We start from the raw sequence: 20,583 nt of genomic DNA, 5'->3' as shown, positions 1-20,583 counted from the left end.
TTTATGGTAGATAATTTATCATTCTTAGCTTATTTTTCTTATGGTATTTTTCTTTGTCTTTCTATAGGGATTAAAGACACACAGAAGTCTTCATGGATATAGTTGATACATTTAACCATTTAATTCCTACTGAACACTTAGATGATGCCCTATTTCTAGGATCCAACCTGGAGAATGAAGTCTGTGAGGATTTTAGTACAAATCAAAATGTCTTAGAGGATTCGCTGAAGAACATGCTCAGTGATAAGGACCCTATGCTAGGATCTGCAAGTGCTCAGTTCTGTTTGCCTGTTTTGGATAGCACTGATCCCAATTTCCAGATGCCTTGTTCAACAGGTAACTCTTAATATTTTTTTAAAGCTTACACTCCCCCCACTTTGCTTTGTAAACATGGCTCTCTTTTTTCTGCCCTCTGATGGTTTTCAGCCTGAGGGTAAATTATTAGCTGTCCCTACTTTCACCCAGAGTAACATGATATAAATGGGAGTTGGAGAGGCAGTTTGCAGTCTGCAGTTTTAGGCTGCTTGGTATTCCTTCCAATTTTACAAAGAAAGCTGTGAAATATTTATTACAAAGCTTAGAGAAGAGACTGGGTATTCATTTCTCAAAGTATTTCAATTTAGTGGTTTGTGCTTTGCTGCAGAAAGTTTCTCTGGATGATCTTCAGCGTGTCTTTTGGGTGATCTTCAGCTATTGTTTAGGTTACTTATTATGCTGAATAATTTAAATATAAAATATGCTGTGGAGGCCTTCTGTATAAAAACCAGAATAAATGGATAGGATCTCATTTAATCGATTGACTGTTGGAGTCAGTTCTAGTGTCCTTGGTCTGTTACCTCTGGATACCAGTATGCCTGCAGAAATTTACCTTGGATCTCCAGCAGGCTCCCTGTCCCTAATTTAAAAAAAAAGATTTCAAAAAAATATGTTGACATAATGCCAATTTGTTTCTCTGCCCATCAGTAACTTACCTTCAGTGAAATGAATATTTTGCTGAGCATTTGGAGCGGCAAATATGTGATGGCATTTGAGGCACAACCTTTAGCAAGTTTATAGTTTTTCATTCTCTGAACTCAGTGTTGGAGTAGAGGATTTGTGGGTTCAAAGGATTAGTGTTGTGGTTTGGAGCCCAAATCCTCACTTTTGGTTTGTAACAGGTTTCTAGGGCAAATTACTTGTCTTTCCACACCATCATTTTTTTTCTGGGAAATTGATGTTTTGTGTCTAGCCATGGCCACTATAGTCATTTTGTGAGTGACCAAATCTGTTGGTCCACGAGACTCGCTTTGTGGGAGCACTCACATCCCTATCAAAATTCCAAACATATGCACAGCCCTAAATTTAGCTCCTGATTTTGTCTGTTTCATGCAAGTATTCTGTCTTTCTTCCTCATAGTATTTTTAGCTAATGGTCTGCTTTTTCAATGTTACTGCTGCATCCTATGTCTGTCTTTGCTGTTAGTGTGGAAAATAGTAGAAGGAATGTCATGATCATGCATATAGCTGAGCAATACAACACACTCTTGATGAAAATGGTTCTGTCAATTGAAGGCATATTTAAAACTGTCAGAACATTGTGCAGGGTTGTTAAGATGTAGTAAATTGTTGTTTTCTGAACAAAGGATTCAAGGAGCCAGTCTTTAACAACATTTTTTTATCATTCTGAATGATCTTAGCAGATCTAGTACTGAGGAACTTTCCAGCTGTAAGTATTTTCAGTCATCGTGTGGAAACAATAGTGGTAAATTTCCACTATTTCCATTTCCAGTTGGTTTAGAGCAGTTATTTTACATGTTGGAAGGGAAAAATCCTTTTCTTTTTTCTTTTAAAAGGAAAATGTTGAACATTTCTTTCAAATATTAATGGAAAATAATACTAGCTATATTTCCTCTTTTAGTCATTAACAGTAACAAATTTTTTTAGGAAGAAAGTGAGCATGCATACAATTCAGTTGATAGTTAGCCTTAGAATTGCATCTCCTCAGGAAGTTGAACATGTTGATTATTAATTCAGAATGTTTAATTGGCTGTTCAGAGCAGTCACAAAACCTCTTGGCTGGGAATAGGTTTGTGTTGGAGGTATCTATACAGTCTGTGGAGTACATGATACTCTGGTGTGTTTAGTATGAGAGATACAAATATTTTAAGAAGCCATTGAATCGAGTGGAGTGCAAAATATACACAGTACATATCCAATCTAAATTTTCATTATTTTAACAATGTACCATTGTTAAATACAATTGTTCTTTTGGGTTTTCTGAAATGTAAAATTATAAATGTCTCAAATTCAAACATAATTGCAAATATATACAGGCTAGAGATGCTGAACACTGATTATGCAGCTGTATCTTAGATGTTGGCTAACTAGGAATATGGGGATAACAAACATTGACAGTGGAAATTATTGGCACAGCAGACACAGCAGAGCTCAGAGAAGTGGGTTAAACCCAAAGAACTATCTCCTGACAGATGAAAAATTCAAAAAACACATACAAGACACTGTTTAGCTGTTCTGTCCAGAGAAGAAAAACTCATCCATTCCAAATGCTTACCTTAGAGACACACTGAAAGTGGTCCTCTGTAGACTATTCTTACAGGAAGGAGCACTTAGGAAAAAGCTTGGAGATCTGGGAAGGTCATCCTTGATACAAGAAATTTCACAATTATCTCAAATACATAAAAGTTCTGCCGGTTTAATATATCTCCAGTTGCTCTGGAACAAGTCAGAATTAGTGGATGTAGATACTAGGAAAATTCAGGCCTCACTCCAATACATGGAAGCTTAGTACTACAACTTCAGTAATAATAATTCCTGCCTTTTAGCTAGAGTGGTGAAAAGAAAGGCTGAGAAAAGAACCATTTATTCAGCCATGGGCAATCTGACTACTTCCTCCAATGAGCTCATCAAAGAATTTCATGTGTTCTACTGTAAATTATACTCCACTGAAGCACCTTCTATTTAGTTAGATGATTTCTCAGTTCTCTTACCATTAAACCACCCAAAAAACTTAAGGACTCTCATATGGCCCTTCTAAACAGCTCAATAGAAGTGTGTGAAATCAAACAGGTGTTGGATAGATTGAAACCAGGAAAATCTCCAGAGCATGGTGGATTATTAGACATATCCACTCTAATCTTGGCGGACTAGCAATCCCCCATATCAAACTCTACTTTTATGCTTTCCAGTTGGCCCAATTTACTCAGTTTGTTAGTCACGGACTCATCCAGATGGGTCAGGGTAGATATAAAGTCTGCTTCCTCGCCCAAATTCAATTTCATCTTCTCCACAACCTGAAGAAAATCACTCACAGACTTATAATGTTGGCCCTCCTTGTCCATGGATTTTTTTAATCTACAGATTCAAGCATTTACGGCTTGAAAATATTCTAAAATTCTAAATAGGCCTTGATTTTCCATTTTATATAAAGGACATCATTTTGCTCTGCCATTATATTTAATGGGACTTGAACACCCATGGATTTTGTTATCCATGAGGGATCCTGGAACAAAACCCCAGCAGATAACAAGGTCCCACTGTAAAACCTATTTCTTGGTAACTCTTAATTATATTGAAAAACTGGAGACGTGTTTGGCTCCTGACCCCTCCTCTTTGAGGCCTTTCTTACTCCATCCAAGTTTTTGTATGCCAGATAAATTTAATCAGTTCAAAGAATGCAGAGATCAAGACCTATACCACACCCAAGACCCATTTATGGATGGAAAACCTAAAACTAAGGAATGTCTTTCCATTCAGTTGCAACGTTAAAACTCCATGGTTTCAAATTCACCAAGTCTACTCTTTTGCCACCCACTTGGCAGAGAAAGAAGAAATTCCATGTCCACTAATTCCCTACTAGTCACTATGTGCTGATAACCATCCACAAAGTAAAGGAGAGGCTGCAATCATACATAAAGTGTAAGTGGAGACCACATATAGGAATGGCCTGTTTCCCGGACAAATTTGGCAATTGGACCTTGGGCTGAGCATCACTGATTCCGTATTTGGTCCTCTACCCCGTGTAAGTCCAGATCGGCTAACAACATTCACATATGATATTTAACTCCCACCCGTTTATCAAGAATAGCTAAAAATGCCCAACCATCTTGTTGGGGGAGGGTTGCAAACAGACTGGCTCCCATGTCCATATGTGGATAGAAGGTCTGAAAGTTAAACTTTTTGGACAGTAGTCATAAACCAGATCTGACTTATCAGCAAACAAACCATCAATTTTTGTCTTGCGCTTTTGTTAGTCCGTTTGTATACCAAATAAAGCAGTGGTCTGAAACATAGAAACAATATTGTTTTCCTTCTGACTACTGCAAGAACTGTAATAGGTGCCCGCTGGAAGATGGGAGATTGAACTCTGGAAAAATGGTGGCCTAGAGTTTGGAATACACTGTTACTTAAAAAATTACGATTACTTACACGATCAACTCTTGTAATGGACAAAAGAAATCAGATGCCTTTTATGAGGACGGTCAGCTCTTATTATGTTACCGCTACCTCACATTTGCCCAGACCATCATTGAGAACTGCTGACGGAGGAAGTGACATTTTCTGCTTGAACTTGACTCCATCATGAAAGGCTTCCTCAGTGAATTTTTCCTATTCATCCTAGTCCTATAACACCACCTGAATAACTACTCTTATGGAATTACCTGTTAAGTGTTCCTTATATGAGTTTTTTTTTTCCTGTTAACTCATATCCTAAGCCTGTTTGAACATTTTGTTGTTGGTGATGATTTTGTATTCTTTGTGAATCTGAAATAAATAAAAGTGTTTTAAAAACTAAATCTAAAGTAATTGGTTCTCTATTTCTAAAGGCGCTTTGATTTTCTGAACTGTAGCTACTCTTCTCTAATGGCAGAATTCATTTGAAATTAATGTAATTTGTAAAAGCATTATAATAGTCTGTGCAAACAGGTTGTCCTGGGCTTGTTGGGGAGAATTGAAGACAAAACATTTCAAATGTATCCTAACCTGTGACAATCACCAGTTCCTTATTCAAGCAGATACAGTAGTTGAAAAAGTAAATATTATTTTTATTGCTGTTTTATATGCATATAAGTAGTATGTTTATTGCCTTTAAAAATATTGTTAGACGTTTAGTATTGTTATTTTTTTCTCCTGGATGTGGAAGGTGGTAAGCATGAAACTAGGTACAGTATAGTGCAGTTTAATATCAAATATTCTAATGAAGACATTCTGACAACCAAACTCCATATGCTGAGTCATCATTTGCATTATAGGGCACATCCTTTTAAAGAAACTCTTTCCTGTGTCTGCAGAATCTAAAAAAATTTATGTGCTAATAGAAAAATACATGTCTTGGCTTTCTGAGCCAGAGCACAGGACAGCAAACCTATCTCCAAGTTCTGCCTCCAGAAGTGGCCAACCAGGTTTTTTTGTGTGTTGAAACTTTTCTTTATGTTTCCACCCATTTTCTTTGGAGAGAATTTAGATTGGTATAGACCTAGCATTCCCAAATATTCAGATTCTTCTTCTTCAAAATAGCTGCAAGGAGGGATTGGAGAGAAGTCAGTTTAGGAAGATAAATTATTTTAGTTAAAAACTGAACACATTAATGCTTCAGATCTTAATTTTTGAGGTAAATTACTGTAGTTTTCTTTCAGTTTGTCAGAATTCCTTTTTCTTTTCATTTTTGCTGTGTGTGTGTGTGTGTGTGTGGAGGTGGCAGGGGTGTCTGGTGGTAGATTTCCAGTACTACAAGGAAGTAATTTCAGTAGGTTCTTGGCTTTGTTCCTTATGAAGTGGACATCTTTTCGGGCTTGTTTGTGCTGGTTTTACAGTGATCTTAAATGACCACAGTCTTCTCAAGGAATAATTGTACTTGATATTTTCCATTTAACTAATGCTTTGACTTTTGAGAAACCTATTCAAGATATGATTATATTTGACTTTTCTCTTATGTATATAAGTTTAATTTGATGGCATTGTGTTGTGGCCATTTTTTAAAAGTGATTTTCCAGCACTTTCACTGTTGGCCACATGATCAATACAGATTCAGTTTGAGCTGTGATTTGCCTCGTCTTCAGTCTGTAGTTACATGTTCCAAGGGATGATTATTTAGAGTGTGTGTGTGTGTGTGTGTGTGTGTGTATAAAATAGATGGTTAGCTATGACTGTATCACTCAGTTTTTAGGTATTTGGCAGTTACGGTTACAGTCTCTCATCCTTTGTCTTTTCTTCAAAGTAGCAATGCATTTTTTTCTGGACTATGTGTTCATGCACATTATTATTATTGAATTTTTATCCCACTTCTCAAGTGAAAAAATCTCCAGAGTAGCTTGTGTAAGAGGATGATGATAATTTTATTTATTCATTTCCTGCCCTTTCCCTATCTTGAGACTCAAGGCAACTTTAACGAGAAATTCTCTGCACGCAGGTTTAAATTTACAAGACTCACCTCAAAAGGAAAAGAGGATTTGGGATGGGATGATGAAAGAACAAAAACAAGCACATTCAGTTGTGTAGTATTTCTTATAGTGACCATCTAGATTGGAAACGCCTTAGTAAAAGGAGAAGCGGAATGGCCTCGAGTGGCCCTGCTTTCCATCTTTCCCTCTACAGCGGCCAGAATGTCTGGTTCACTTGCTGCTTCTTTAAAATGCAGTCCTAATTGGGGCAGTTGGCTGAAGACCAGCTGAAGGTCTCTGTGTGTCCAAACCCTGTCAGGCTACAGATGTGGAGAATTAGGGCTGCCCTTGCCCTGACCTGCTTTGATGCTAATATTATGGATTTTTCCCTGGGCTGAAGGAAGTTTGACTCTTCCATTAACTCCACTTTTTCCTTGTCCTCACCGAGGGTTTTCCCCCCCGTTTCCCCCCCTGCTATTCTGCTAACAGATTTAAAGCACTGAAGGGCATTTCTGTCAGCAGGAATGCACTCCTGTCGGCAGAAGAGTTTTGTGCCTTTTCCTCACTTGCTACAGCCAACATATTTTTTCAGTGAGGATTTCATTATTGTTTCACACAGTGTACACTGAGTCCTTGGTATCCACTGGGGTTTGGTTCCAGGACACCTCCCTCCCGTGGATACCAAAAGCCCCATCATGCCCCATTAAATACAGTGGCATAGCAAAATGGTGCCCCTTATATTAAATGGCAAAATAAAGATTTGCTATTGGGAATATTATTTATCTTTTTTCAATATTTTGAAGCCATGGTTATTTGAATCCATGAATTAAAAAAATGTGGATATCGAGGGCCAACTTTAGTCTTGTATATTTTAATATTATGTTTATGTGCATTATTTGTCTGCCTAAATTCCTTCATTATCTTCATCATTTTGTTGATGAGCTTTTATTCCAAGGGGCAATTATGATTTACAGTAAATCTCACTGCAGTTCAAAGGACTTGAAATTATAAAGAAACTCATTTTAGTGCTTCTACTGATCACTGTAAAACTGTTTCTGAAAGTCCTAAGCAGTTCTTTCTAGCACCTAGTATTTAAAAAAGAGATTTTTTATTCAATACAATCACTTCTGATTTTGTTGCTCTTGCTTTAATTGAAGAAAAATAATGTAGGACTTTGAATGACAACTGGTATTGCTGGTAGGCCACTCTGAATGGCAGTGCAATGGACACGACAAATCTACCCTCCTCAAATTGCTTAGGGTAGGTCTACCTACATATATCTTTTAAAGCAGAGGTGGGCAACTGCCAGGAGTTAGGAGACTGCAATGATCCAGTGCTGGACTAAAGAAGGGCAACTCCTTATTGCCCTGCAGCCTCCTGAGGACACCCACACATGATTTGTGTACACAAAATGAGATCTTTCAAGCAATGTAATTCTAGTATATAGGGTAAAACCAGTGCTGTGAAAAACAAACTAGTAGTGTATTCTTTACACTACTCCTTTAACCACCATTCTGGATCATCTGACATTTCTGAATATACAAGTGGCCTTCTATATCCACAGATTTTGCATCCATGGAATTCAACCATCGACAGCTTGGAGATATATATTTTTAAAGATTTTATAGCAACTATTTTAGGAAAGAAATAGTCCAGCTGTTCAATTAGGATTGTAAAATGTAAATAGATGACAAATGGTAGAACTATTTTGACTCCCTGTTTCCTGAAATGTGTAACTCACGCAAATAGCATAAATAGCCTGATAAGACATCAAGATTGGAGTTCAGGACTGATCAGGATTTGGTCACAAAATATCCAGCAACTTCACATCTTCATGACAAATAATTGTTCCTAGAAAACTAAAGGAACTTGCTGAGGTACTGTCAAGATTTTCTATCTAGTACATGAGAGAAATCTCAAAGATTAGGTGGGGTGCCCTTGGACTGGAGACAGGAAACCTTCAAAAACCTTTATCAGCCTTAAAAGGGGAGGAAAGGATATAGAAAATCCACAGGTAGATCAGTTTGACTTTGACACTAATGAAAGTACTAAGATAAAGTATAGAAGAATCAGTTTGTAAATAACACACAAGGCTTTCTGTGGATTGGAAATTAAAATTAAACTGATTAATTGAAATTGAACAAACTTCGACAGTGAGGACAAATATACTGCATAGGCATAAGATGGAGAATGCCTGAAAGAGTAGTAGTATCCCTGAAAAGAATCAAAGGGATGTAGTTCAACACAAACTGAATATATGGAGGCAGTGTGATGCAGCTGTATGTTTGATTTCAGTTTTTATTTATAAAACTTGAGTTTCCAAGTGACAAAAAGGAATGTTCCATTGTATTCTGCTGTAAAAAAAACTATTGAGTCTTTGTCCATTTTTGGCACTATACTAACAAATATATGGACTGATTGGAAAAGATTCAGATGGATATTGGAATGGAAAACAAATCTGTGAGAAAATGCTGTAGAAACTGAGGATGTTTTAGCTTAAAAAGAAGGCTGAATGATCCAGATGAGCTGTTATATAAAAGAGACCAAAGATTTTCTGTTGCCCTGGAAGACAAGACTGTTACATGAGTCCAGGCTTTGGCTGAAAGTTACCGAAATATATTAATGCCAAGACGGTTAAAATTGCTGGTTCAAAGAGGTCCTTTCTCTTGCTGGAGATCTTCAAGCAAAGACTGTGAAACTATTGGCTATAGCTCTAGTTTTCTTGATTTTAGCAGGGCAATGATAATATTCAACCATTGTCTATGCCTTTGATAATATTCAGTCAGTGGACTATTTTTCTTATTACTGTAGGAAAACATGTTTCTAAAATAGTGCTATTTGTTCTTATTGTATGCCAAAATATGTAAAAATCAGTGTTCTTTGAATCTAATTTCAGTTTTTCTTTAAATGCTATGTTTCTCAAGGTTAACTGTGTGTGTGTGTGTGTGTGTTTCTTTGTTCACGTCACCTTTCAACTTGTATGCACATGAATTTCATTAGGTTTTCTTAGACAAGGAATTCTCAGAGGTGTTTTTCATTTCTCTGAAATATTGCCTACAGAATTGGATATTCATTGGTGGTCTCCCATCAGCATACTAACCAGGGCTGACTCTGCTTAGCTACCAAGATCAGATGGGATCTGGTGCTGTTAGAGTATTTAGGCCACGTTAGATAATCTTAATGTAAGGATGTTAACCTTATAGGTAATACTTAAACTGAATCAATAACAAAAGTGAATCAAAGCCTTCTATCAGATGCAGAAAGATAAAGGAACCTTTTAAAAATGTAAATGAAAGATCTGGTCATTCCTTAAATAAAAATCCATCCACCTATCTAAACATAAATGTTATGTGTCTTCTGTTGCTCAGTTTTAATCAATTGCTGCTCCCAGACTCATTCCGTAGGGGAAGATAGGTAAGAAGAAACAATAATAAGAACAACAATGATAAATTATTACTGCAAGCATTTCCATTAAGTTATTAATTCAATTAGTGTACTCTAGCATTATATAAAATAAAAGTCAAGTTATTTAAGAATAATATACAAATTGTCTCCTCTTATACAGTATCTTATAGTTTCTTTGCTGTAAATAGATATAGTGTGGTAGACTATACCATTGTTTAGAAAATATATGAAGCAGTGTCATAAGAAACATGATTTAAACCCTTCTTTCCTTTTTCTTTTTGCTTACATAAATCTGATTTAAATAACTGATTTGATACGACCTTGACTTCAGTTGCTACTGTGATGTAGAATTTTCCAAACTCTGGTCTTTTTTAACTGTCTGGAACTGTGAATCCAAGAAATTATCAAATATTTGACATGTCACAATGGAGGACTGGTGGACTATTGAGCTTGGTGGATCACAAGTTACGCAGGCCTGACATGTACACTTTATGTGTTAACTGGCCTTGTCAAGAGCTAGGATTGTGACTTACTGGCTGACCCTGAACATGCTTACATGGAAGTAGTTTCCGTGAGTTCAGTGCGGCATTCTCTGGTTAAGTATGCTTAGGGCTGTAGTGTTCAGCTGTAGTTCTTAGACTCTGGCTGAATGTTTATCAAGTGAATAATTTATCAGAAACTACCAAGCTGCAGATGCAGATAAATGTATTCTGTATTTAAGGTCAGAAGTAAAAACTACTAAAATTATATGGATGAAGGAGATTTTCACTTTTGGATCAGCTCTTTCCATTGTTAAATTCTCTTTCTCGTAGGTGGGAAGGGACAGTGAGGGGACAGCTGATCCTTTAAGGACTGAGAACTTCCTGTGGCAAATCAATAACATGTGAGTCCATTAAAAGTGGTTATGACTTTTCTCAGGACCATGTATAAGAAATATACTGCTCTGGATGACGGCTTGTTTTACCTAGCTTGTGGGAAATTTTTACATCCTATTTACTAACCATGCTCCCTAATCTTATTTTAACCCCCCTCCCATTACTTTTATTTTCTTTTAGCTAGTCTTTAAGTTTTATGGCCACTTTCATGAAATTGCAGCCAAAGTAGATACTTTTAAGGTTTAGGATTTTTTTTTGTTTATTTTTTAGTTGGACTTGATGATATTATGGATGAAGGAGTTAAGGAAACTGCCCACAGTACCATTGATGAAGATGGTCTTTCATCTAACAGGAAACTGAGGGACCAGATGGATGGCACAACAGTCAAATCATCAAGAAAATCTCCACGTTTAATGACACAAGGTAATTATTCTGAAGACCTTCCCATTTATAATAGGGCATTTTGTACACTTTGCTTAGTACAATTCATGTATATGTCTGAGAATTTTGTTCCACTAGTGACTATACTCATTCAGACATCTAAATATAGTTCTGTATTGTATGTCAGCATAATATAGTGGTTTGAGGGTTGGATTAGGACTTTAGGGTGCCAGGGTTCAGATCACCACTCAAACATGGAAACCCACTGGGTGATCCTGAGAAAGTCACACTTTCTCAGCTTTAGAGGAAAGGCAATGGCAAACTTCATCTGAATAAATCTTGCAGGAAAGACCTAGGATAGGGTCACCATAAGTATGACATATAATTTGATAATGTTTCATTGAACTGAAATAATCGAGAACCCATCTGACTCCTTTTCATAATTTGCTGGGATGTTAATATGAGAATTTTATGAGAAGATTGTGCTAACTAACCTGAACACATTTAGGATCGGTGTATGATTAATCTGTCAATTTTTTGCCTTAAATAATACAAATTAGTTTATTTTGGCCTAAATCCATTTGCTAGTTTCAACTAGAGTGAACACACTGAATCAGTAGGAACTTAGAAAATTACTGTATATACTCGAATATAAGTTGACCTCACATACAGTATAAGTTGAAAGCAGGTTTTAGGACCAATGTTTTGGATTTCAATATGACCCATGGGAAAATTGAGGGCAAAACTTAGGTGCAAAGGATGAAGCAAAGAAAAATGGTATCAAGGAACTTAGACAATTCATACAGACATAACTGTATGTGCTTATCCCAAAAGCTGGATGGATGAGAGGAACTGTGGCAAATGGTGATTGTGCGATGTGTGTGGGAGGCAACCAGACACAGGTGGGGCTAAGAAAATATACACATGTCAAAAAAGATGAAAAGGCAAATAAAGAAAAACATGACTACATTAGCAGTGATTATAGCCTTCAATGTGATAACTTTACTTGATATTAATCTAGAAAGGCTGGCGAACATAACAAATGTCTCATTCAGATCCTTCAAACCCCAATTCCTCTTGGTACTCCTTTGAGGGGAACTGCCAAAGAGCTACCATAACTGCCATTTTCTATCAGGCATTCAAAAAGGTTCAGAAGTGGCACCAGAACAGACAGACTAGAGGAGGTTGGTGCTCCTTTGAGTTGTGCCCAGGATGGACTTATTCTTGCCATTCAGAGAAGGGGTGCTTCATTTTTTTATAAGACTTAAAGCACAGTACTCACATTGATCCATAGATAAATCAACCCAGTTTTTTGAGTCAATTTTTTGACTAAAATTTCTAGATGTATACATGATTATATATGGTAACATATATGTAAATTCCCTTAACTTAATGGCACTACTGTAATAGTTTAGATTAACAGTTGGATTTAGATTGTATAATTTAGTCTGTGAGAATAAAATAATGATAATGAATAAAAAATAATCACTTTGTTATTATTTTAATAGAACCTGTACGTAGTCTGCGGCAAAGCACACTGGCCAAGCGATCAAATGCTTCACCATCTTTAACTGCAAAGAAATCAGCTGTGAAGTCTGGATCTGCCCAAAAGGGAGGTGTGAAACAGCAGGACAAAGGGCAGACTAAATGTGAAAGTGTTAACATAGAAGAGCATTCAAAAGAGGTGGAGAACAATAGTAATGAATGCTCTCAGAAAAAAGAGTCAGTAGAAGTATCATCACCATCTTCAGGCACTTCAGAAAGGGTGAAATCTTGTGAAGATTCATACGAATTGGAAGCAGATACCAAACATGAAATCTTTGATAAGGAAAAATTAGAAGATACTTCTCATGCAGTAAAAAAATTATCTCACTTACCAGGAACCAGTTCCCCAACTAAAGAAACGGAAAGTGGAGCACAAGTTCTTCTGGAAAGAGAACATCATAGTGTGGGAGGAGAGGTTGCAGTATGTACTTCTTCAGAGACTGATACAGTACAGAATAGCTGTATAATTAAAGATGATGAGGATGGGACTTCAGTTAATCAGTTCACCTCGAAAATATCTTCAAAAGAACAGGCAGAACACAAAGCTGAGGAAGAACTTAGTAAAACTAATATGGATGATGAAAGCAAAGGAACTGGAATGACTGATGAGAATGCAGGTAACATTCAGCAAATGTTTGCAGTTCATTCTGGCTTGGTGGATGGGAAGCTTGAATGCAGCTCAGATTTCCAGGCTAGTGGAGATGCTGCTCATGAAACTGGCTTACCAGAAGAAGACAAACAAGAATCTTTTGAGGATGCTGGAAAGGCTGAGTTGAAAGATGATTCATCAAGTATGAAGGTTGATCAGACTGATTCAGAAATGGTTGATGCCATTTCTGCCAAATCAGAAACAAATATTTTGGAATGTGGTAGAGTCAAAGACATTCCAGCCCAAGTTATACATCAAGAGACTGACAATGTAAAGATGAGAGAACATGAGTCAGTAGAGATGCAGGAAGATGGGTGTTTGAGCAGTTCACCAAAATGTGTAAAAAATGTCAAGACCAAGCATACCAAGTCTAAGCGAAATAAAACCACATCTGCCCAAAAAAAATTATCTCCTCTAAATCAAGACCTAGCTAGTAAAACACAGATTATGTCACATGTTCACAGCCAGTCGACAGTAAGTCTGAAACGTCATGTAGATGAACAAGGGAATCTCCAAAATTTTCATAAGCCAGTAAAGGTTAGGAAAAAACATGCAGCTAAAGAAGAGAAAGTCCAGAGCTGTGATTCTGGAGCCACTCTGAAGAAGAAGGCCCATGTCTTAGGGAAAAACATTCCATGGGTCCAAGTTCCAGGACAGGGACGGAAATTATCATCAGAAAGAATAGTTGACAAGTCCTCCAGTCATCATGTTGGTTCAAAAGAAACCTTGCACTTAGTTTCAGGACTCATACATCCCAAACAAGGACAGTTGCCACCCCATGATCAGAAACCTTTACAGAAACACCAGCTTCCTAAAACAGATAATTCTATTAAGGAAGAAGGAGGGAAAAAAGATTCCATTGGAACACCTGCAGATTCTTTAAAAGAAGACGAAAAAGAAAAACTGAAACTTAGAAAGTTAGAGAAGAGTCTTCAGCCTCGACAGAGGAGAAGTAGCAAAAGCATTTCAGTTGATGAACCACCATTATTTATTCCAGATAATATTTCAACTGTAAAAAAAGAGAGCTCAGAACACCCATATTCAAATGAAAGCAAAAGTCCGTGGGTACCTAGCAAGCAGTGCGGGTTTTGCAGAAAGCCGCATGGCAACAGGTGTGTGTGTGTGTGTGCATCTGTATAGTTGTTAAAGCATCTATCTTTTCAGAAAGCCATTCTATATATCCTAGCAAGGATGAAGATAGTGTAGTCCTTCAGATGTTTTGGGACTCAACTCAGCATTTCTCACCATGGGCCTTACTGGCTGAGACTTACGGGAGTTGCAATCCAAAAATATCTGGACGGCCACATTGTGCCCACTCTTGTCATAGAGTTTAGAAAGAATAGGAGAGTGTGATGGGTGCAGAGGCCAACCATTTGCCTTTGGGAATCTGAGGTCTGTATGGACTTATAAAACTAGATGTACAGTAGCTGAAAGTCCACATCTGCTTTTGAAAAACTTTTTTGGGGGGGGGGGGGTTAAAGGCCCCTGTGCAACCTATTTAAAAACAGAATTACTGCTTCTGGAGGATTCCATGAAAGGCAGTTCACCTCCAGGGGGTGCAGATGAGGGGAGGGCCAGAAAAAAGCAGTTTAGAGGGTTGCATTTTACTCACCCTTAGATTAGGATCTAGACTATCTTTTTCAAATGAAGCACAAACTTGCCTTAAGCCAATTCCAATATCTGTAATACTGTTGTTGATATCAGACATAGTGGTCATGGGCCTTGGTTATGTTTACTCTGAAGTCAATTCTGCTGAGTTGTATGGCACACACATCAGTGTACTTGTGTTTCACCCAGCAAACCATGTGTGCAAAAGGAACATTCTCTGCTGCGCTTCCTGCTTTTCAGCAAAGGCGAGTGAACCATAGGTCAGCTTTCATTGGTTAAAGTAGGAGGTGCAGTGTTAAACAATGACGAGTCCCCATTATTTGGATTCTTCTATTACATATGCATACAAATCTTTTTTAGATATTAACAAAAATTGTCTTGTATGTAATTTTTATTGTGGTACGTTTTCAGGAATTAATTGAGAAAAATTGTGAGACTCCCAATTGCTTGGCGTCATATTAATATGTTCTGACTTATCATTTGGAGACCAAACCTCAGAAAACATGCTGCAATTATTCTACATGCTTTGCCAATCTGGGTCTCTCCAAATGTTTTAGCCTACAACTTTTATCAGCTCAAGCCAACATGGCCAGTGGTATAGTTATAGTTCAAAGTATCTAGAGTGACATCAGGTTGCATACGATCTCCAACGATTTTTTCCCCCTGTAGCAAAGAGTAGTTGCACTGAAATATTTTACTAGAAAATTAAATGTATTTAGGCCTGTTACAGACTGCCAAAATAAAGCTGTTTTGGGTCTCTTTGGAGGTATGCTATTTAAATGATGCATGGGTCCTAAGAGTCCGGAGGTCGCGCCAAAGCCACACTCCATTCCTAAGCACTGGGGTGCAGCTTTGGTGCAGCTTCCGGATTCTTAGGATGCATGCATCATTTAAACAGCATACCTCCAAAGAGACCCGAAGCAGCTTTATTTTGGCAGTCTGTAACATGCCATAATGTGATTTTAAAATATTATATTCAAAGAAATTCAAAGCTTTACCTGAAAAATGTATTTGTGGTGTATAGACTCATGTTTAAATTTTATGGTGGGGTAGAATTAATACACTGAAAATGGTTATTATAGTAGATAAATACCACCATTGTTTAAGCAGAAATCCATTCATGCAAACCACTCCTCCCCCTTCAGCTTCCTGCAAACATCCCTAAAATTTGCTGCAGAGGGTCCCAGTCCCTTTAGGATGGAGATTGAATGGTCTCCTCTCATAGTTGACATAACCAGTTCCCTCAGTAGCAAAACCTGTTGGGATTTCATCCATTTATTTTTCATGCTCAAGCAGCTATGGGTGTGATTGATCCCCCTTGGTAGCTATCTGAAAAAAAATGATTACATGTTTGAAATTTCCAGAAATGTCTGGTAATGTATTTATCTGTTACGTTGCTATTATATTTCATGAAACAACACAGTTTTAAAGACATCTATTATCTCTGTCATTGCCAGTATCTTAAATCACAGTGAAATTTTCTATGTGGAAATTTGCTTGATTTTCTGATAGCAAAGGTCACCATAAATTAATATGTACAAAGCAGTTAATATTGTAACTATAGATAATAACCATTTCATGATGATAATATGAAAATGGTTGGATATTGTGCTTTAAATGTATGCTTTTTTCCCCCCAAATAAAAGTGGCTTACTATCTAGTGAAGTAGCTTACCATAGTCTAGGTCCTGATATAGGCATAATGAGATCAAGCCATAGCATTTGGTGAGACTCTTAGTTTGCGCTGCTAGCATAATAATTATGGAAGGATTGATTTAAAAAGAGGTGAACAAGTGAAGAGAGTTTTAATTCTGCTTGCTCTTGTAGCCTATCTCCCTTCTCTTTATGAATCCATATACTTTTTTCCTAGCTGGATTTATTTTTGGGAGCACTGAATTCTGGAAAAGTGAGCCACCAGCAGCTTATAAAATTGGAGCTGGTCCCTCCTGTTTTTGGTCTGGGTCTAGTTTCAGCCAATATTGTGATCTTTACGTAATGAAATACACTCATCCCTCCATATTTGCGGATTTGATATTTGCAGATTTGATTATTCATGGATTTTATTAATATATTCTCTCTAGGAATATCTAGGTCTTCCAGTGCAGCTCTATGGTCATCTTTAACTAAAAGTTGCACTGAAAGACCTAGAGATTCCCAGAAAGAACACTCTACTAGGCATTTGTAACTACTCCAGCACAATTCTGTGGTTAATGTCTGTCGGATGTTGACCACAGAGTTGCACTGGAGGACCTAGAGATTCCTAGAGAGGTCTCCTCACAGATAAAAACATGATGTTTTTGTTATTTGCAGTTTTTCAATATCCAGAGTGGTTTTATACCCCTAACCCTAGCAAATATGGAGGGACAAGTGTACTTGCAAATATTCCAGTCGAACTCAAGTGGGAAAAGCTTCTTACGAAACTTACCAAAGAACACTACTTCAGTTTTGTAGGTTTTATACTGCGCGTGTCTCAGCTCTTGAGAGTAGAAATTATTATAATATAAAAATAATCACTGCTTTTAGCATCATAATTTGAACATCTCCCCCTCCAACCAATATTCAGTCTAACAGACTGAATTTTCTTTTGAGTGTAAGAAAAATAAACTGGTATTTAAACAAGGTGCGGAGAGAGAGGACAATATTTTGAAACTTGCATTAGTCCTGATGGTCATGAATGATTTGCTCTGTGTTCCTCCATGGTAGTAGTTCTGCATGTGTGCAGTAAGGAAACGTTAAACTAATATTTAGCAGAAACTTATGTCCATTCTGTTTGTTAAACTATTGTTAAAGCTGCATTAGAAGGATATAATTTTGCATACAGAAGGGATAATGTGTTTTTACAGTGAAACTTCAGTGTCTAGCATGGACATCTTCTTACCACAAATACAAGTCAAGAGAAACTGCCATGTCTAAATACAATTTTTCTCACTTTTATACAGCTTTTGACATTATTTTAATTATATGCTATGTCTTCTGTAGTTTGCATATTGCTTTGTTTTTAAAATTGAGGAATGAGCCACATTCATGGTGATCTGTAAACCTTTACAACAGTTTGGGGAAAATGTGCTTAGTATATATGTGCTGTTTTTTAATGAGTTCAGTTAGCATAGGTCTTCCTTTAGCCTTAATTCTTAACGAAATAAGCATGCTGTAAGGTATTTAAGTGCCTTCTTAAAATGATAGCCCACTTCAAACATAATATACTTGAAAGATAAGTCACACAGTTAAACAATAGGAGGAACAAATGGTTGGACTCACCCACACATTTGCACCTGCCTGCCTTCAGCCTCTGGAAATTTGGCTGAAGTGTGATGCAGAAGGTGGCTGATATAAGCTCCTCCATGCTTGGGTGGTGGTGGGGGGAAGCAGGTAGTATAATTCAGGCTCCCAGTCATGGGGAGACGCTTCCCCAGTTACCTAGGAGTCCCCATGTAGACCTTCATTCATTGATCAAAGGTGGAATCAATCAAATAGATACAACATTAGAATGAGGTCATGTTGCTACATTCTAATTGTGTGGAGCCTCTTGACATGGATAGTATGTGAAAAAGAGCTTATTTCTTTTATAGAACTGACAATGGCAGCATTGCAGAAATAATCCAGTTTGACACAGAGTGACCAGATACCCTAAACAAAAGGAGGACAAGGCACCATAACATATAAGACGTTCAAGAAAAATGTAGGGCATTACAAAATAAAAGCTGAAAACACTAATATAAATGTTATTGGTCATGCTTCTTAGTCATGTTCATCATGGAGGACATTTTAGGAGGTTGAAATGTGGGGCATGTCCTGGAAAAGGGGTAGATCTGGTCAGCCTGAGTTTGACACCACTTTAACTGCCCTGGCTCAATGCTATGGAATTCTGGGAATTGTAGTTTGTTGTGGCACCAGAGCTATCTGACAGAGAAGGCTAAATCTATCACAAAACTACAATTCCTAGCATTCCATAGCATTGAGCCACAGCAGTTAAAATGGTGCCCTACTGGATTATTTCTTCAGTGTGATGAATGCAGCCAATATCACTGAAATTCAAAATATCTAGAATGATTGTTACGCAAGGTTGGAACATATCTGGTAGCAGTACAGGTGTGAAGGTTAGACACTGGCTTGGATCCAGACTGTGAGCACACTCCTTTGTGTTATTTACTGAGACATAAGTTGTTGGTTGCACTAAGGTCCAGTTGAAATAAATGTGCAAAACTAGGCATGGATTAAGTACTGTGTATTTTAATATAGAACTAAAATTCAACTGACTTAGTCTGGGTTCAATCCGATTTGTTCTCAAGCAGTCAAATTTCAAAATTATCATGTTGACTGCCTTTTTATAACATAATCAGCATTTATGGAAGAAATCAAAGTATTCTAGATATAGTTAAGCATTTAATTGGAAAGGCTGAGGAAACCTGTATGAATTTTACTGTTCAGCAGGGAATGCTACTATTTTTGTTCTGTGTATTTCACAAATACTGCCGTTAGTTACAATTATGGCTTTCCATTTCATTTGTGTAAGTCATCTCAGTGCAGAGATAAGAGTAACACTTTTTTTTAAATGGGAGGGATAGTTTCTTTGGAAATCATAATTGCAGAATATGTAGAGTAGTACTCATTTGAATTCATATATTTCATATGGTTATCCTTACTGAGTCTGATAATTACATTATCCCTATGTATTAAAGAAGGTCTGGATGAAAATGTTGGCCTGTATGTGACTAATGTAAATTGTTTGGTTTTCTTGCAGAGGCTTGCCCTATGTATGTATTTTACTTCTGTTGAACATAACTAATTTTCCTGCTGTTTGCTACTTAGGTAAAATTATGAGGATCATATCCTGAGCATGATCAAATCTTATAACTAAATCCTGGTCCTGGAATCTTTTGTAAGAACAGGATCTTTGATGTACATGTTAAAGGAGCTTGCTCACTCACAGTAAATAGATGTATTTACTTAAAAAAGGTTGTGACGTTTGATGCTAGAGCTTAGAATGTTACTTTGAAAAATAACTCACAATGTCTACTGCACATGTCCACAGATAACATTGCTGTTACCGTTTGCTGGGTTCCAGCGGTAACTCAGTTGCATTATCATTATTTTTCCTGCTACATTGTCATTATTGCTTGCTGTTAGTTATTTAGGGTGAATAGGATGTGGTGTGTTGCTTTAACCTAGAAAATTAGGGTCCCACACTACATGAAACGGCACAAAACCCTGATTTTCCTTGTCCAACAATTATATGGTCTAGGAAGTGTGGGAGGCAGCTCACAAGACTTCTTGGAGTGCCCAGAGCACCCATTCGATTTGTTAAAAATGTCCTCTAAGCAATCCAGGAGTATGTGGGTCTTATAGCTGTTTTGAGAAGAAGGAAACAGGGTCACATGTCACCAAAGTGATGCAAAATTTAGGGGGAGGGGAAACACACCCTATCCACTTTAAAGGCAAGTGATAATATTAATGCAATGAATAACATTAAAAGATTAAAGCAATAATGATTATGCAATAACAGCATTATTGGTTACTCTAAAAATAGGTCATTCTAACATTGTTGACTTTGTAACTAGCTTCCTTTCTTTCTGTCTATATATAAAGCCTCAAATGACACAATATTTTTATGTGTTAGCTGATGTGATAATTGAAGGCTTATGAAATAGGATGACACATGTGGCTAGCACATATGAATCATGCATTTTATGCAACCCCAATACAGATACATTGGATCAGACAGACAACTTTCTACCCTCCAGATGC

General features: G+C 37.2%; 1 protein-coding gene across 6 annotated transcripts in view; it reads left to right on the top strand.

Moving 5' to 3' along the window:
• The window catches only part of PHF3 (PHD finger protein 3), a 56,274-nt gene that overhangs the window by 13,479 nt on the left and 22,212 nt on the right, over positions 1 to 20,583 (top strand). For 2 of the 6 annotated variants that reach the window (XM_089530995.1, XM_089530996.1), the window contains exons 2-4: positions 68 to 336; positions 10,927 to 11,079; positions 12,546 to 14,343. In XM_089530995.1, the coding sequence (XP_089387121.1) occupies positions 93 to 336; positions 10,927 to 11,079; positions 12,546 to 14,343 (2,195 nt within the window). In that variant the 5' untranslated portion in view covers positions 68 to 92. Of the gene's footprint in view, positions 1 to 67; positions 337 to 10,593; positions 10,665 to 10,926; positions 11,080 to 12,545; positions 14,344 to 20,583 lie in introns of those variants that run through there. The other 4 variants (XM_089530998.1, XM_089530997.1, XM_089530999.1 and 1 more) reach the window with 4 other exon arrangements.

The sequence above is a fragment of the Sceloporus occidentalis genome, unplaced genomic scaffold, assembly GCF_023333645.1.
Source record: "Sceloporus occidentalis isolate IW3139 unplaced genomic scaffold, rSceOcc1.0.p SCAF_6, whole genome shotgun sequence".
Taxonomy (NCBI): domain Eukaryota; kingdom Metazoa; phylum Chordata; class Lepidosauria; order Squamata; family Phrynosomatidae; genus Sceloporus; species Sceloporus occidentalis.
Note: the sequence above shows the minus strand (reverse complement) of the source record. Positions and strands in the feature narration are given on the sequence as shown.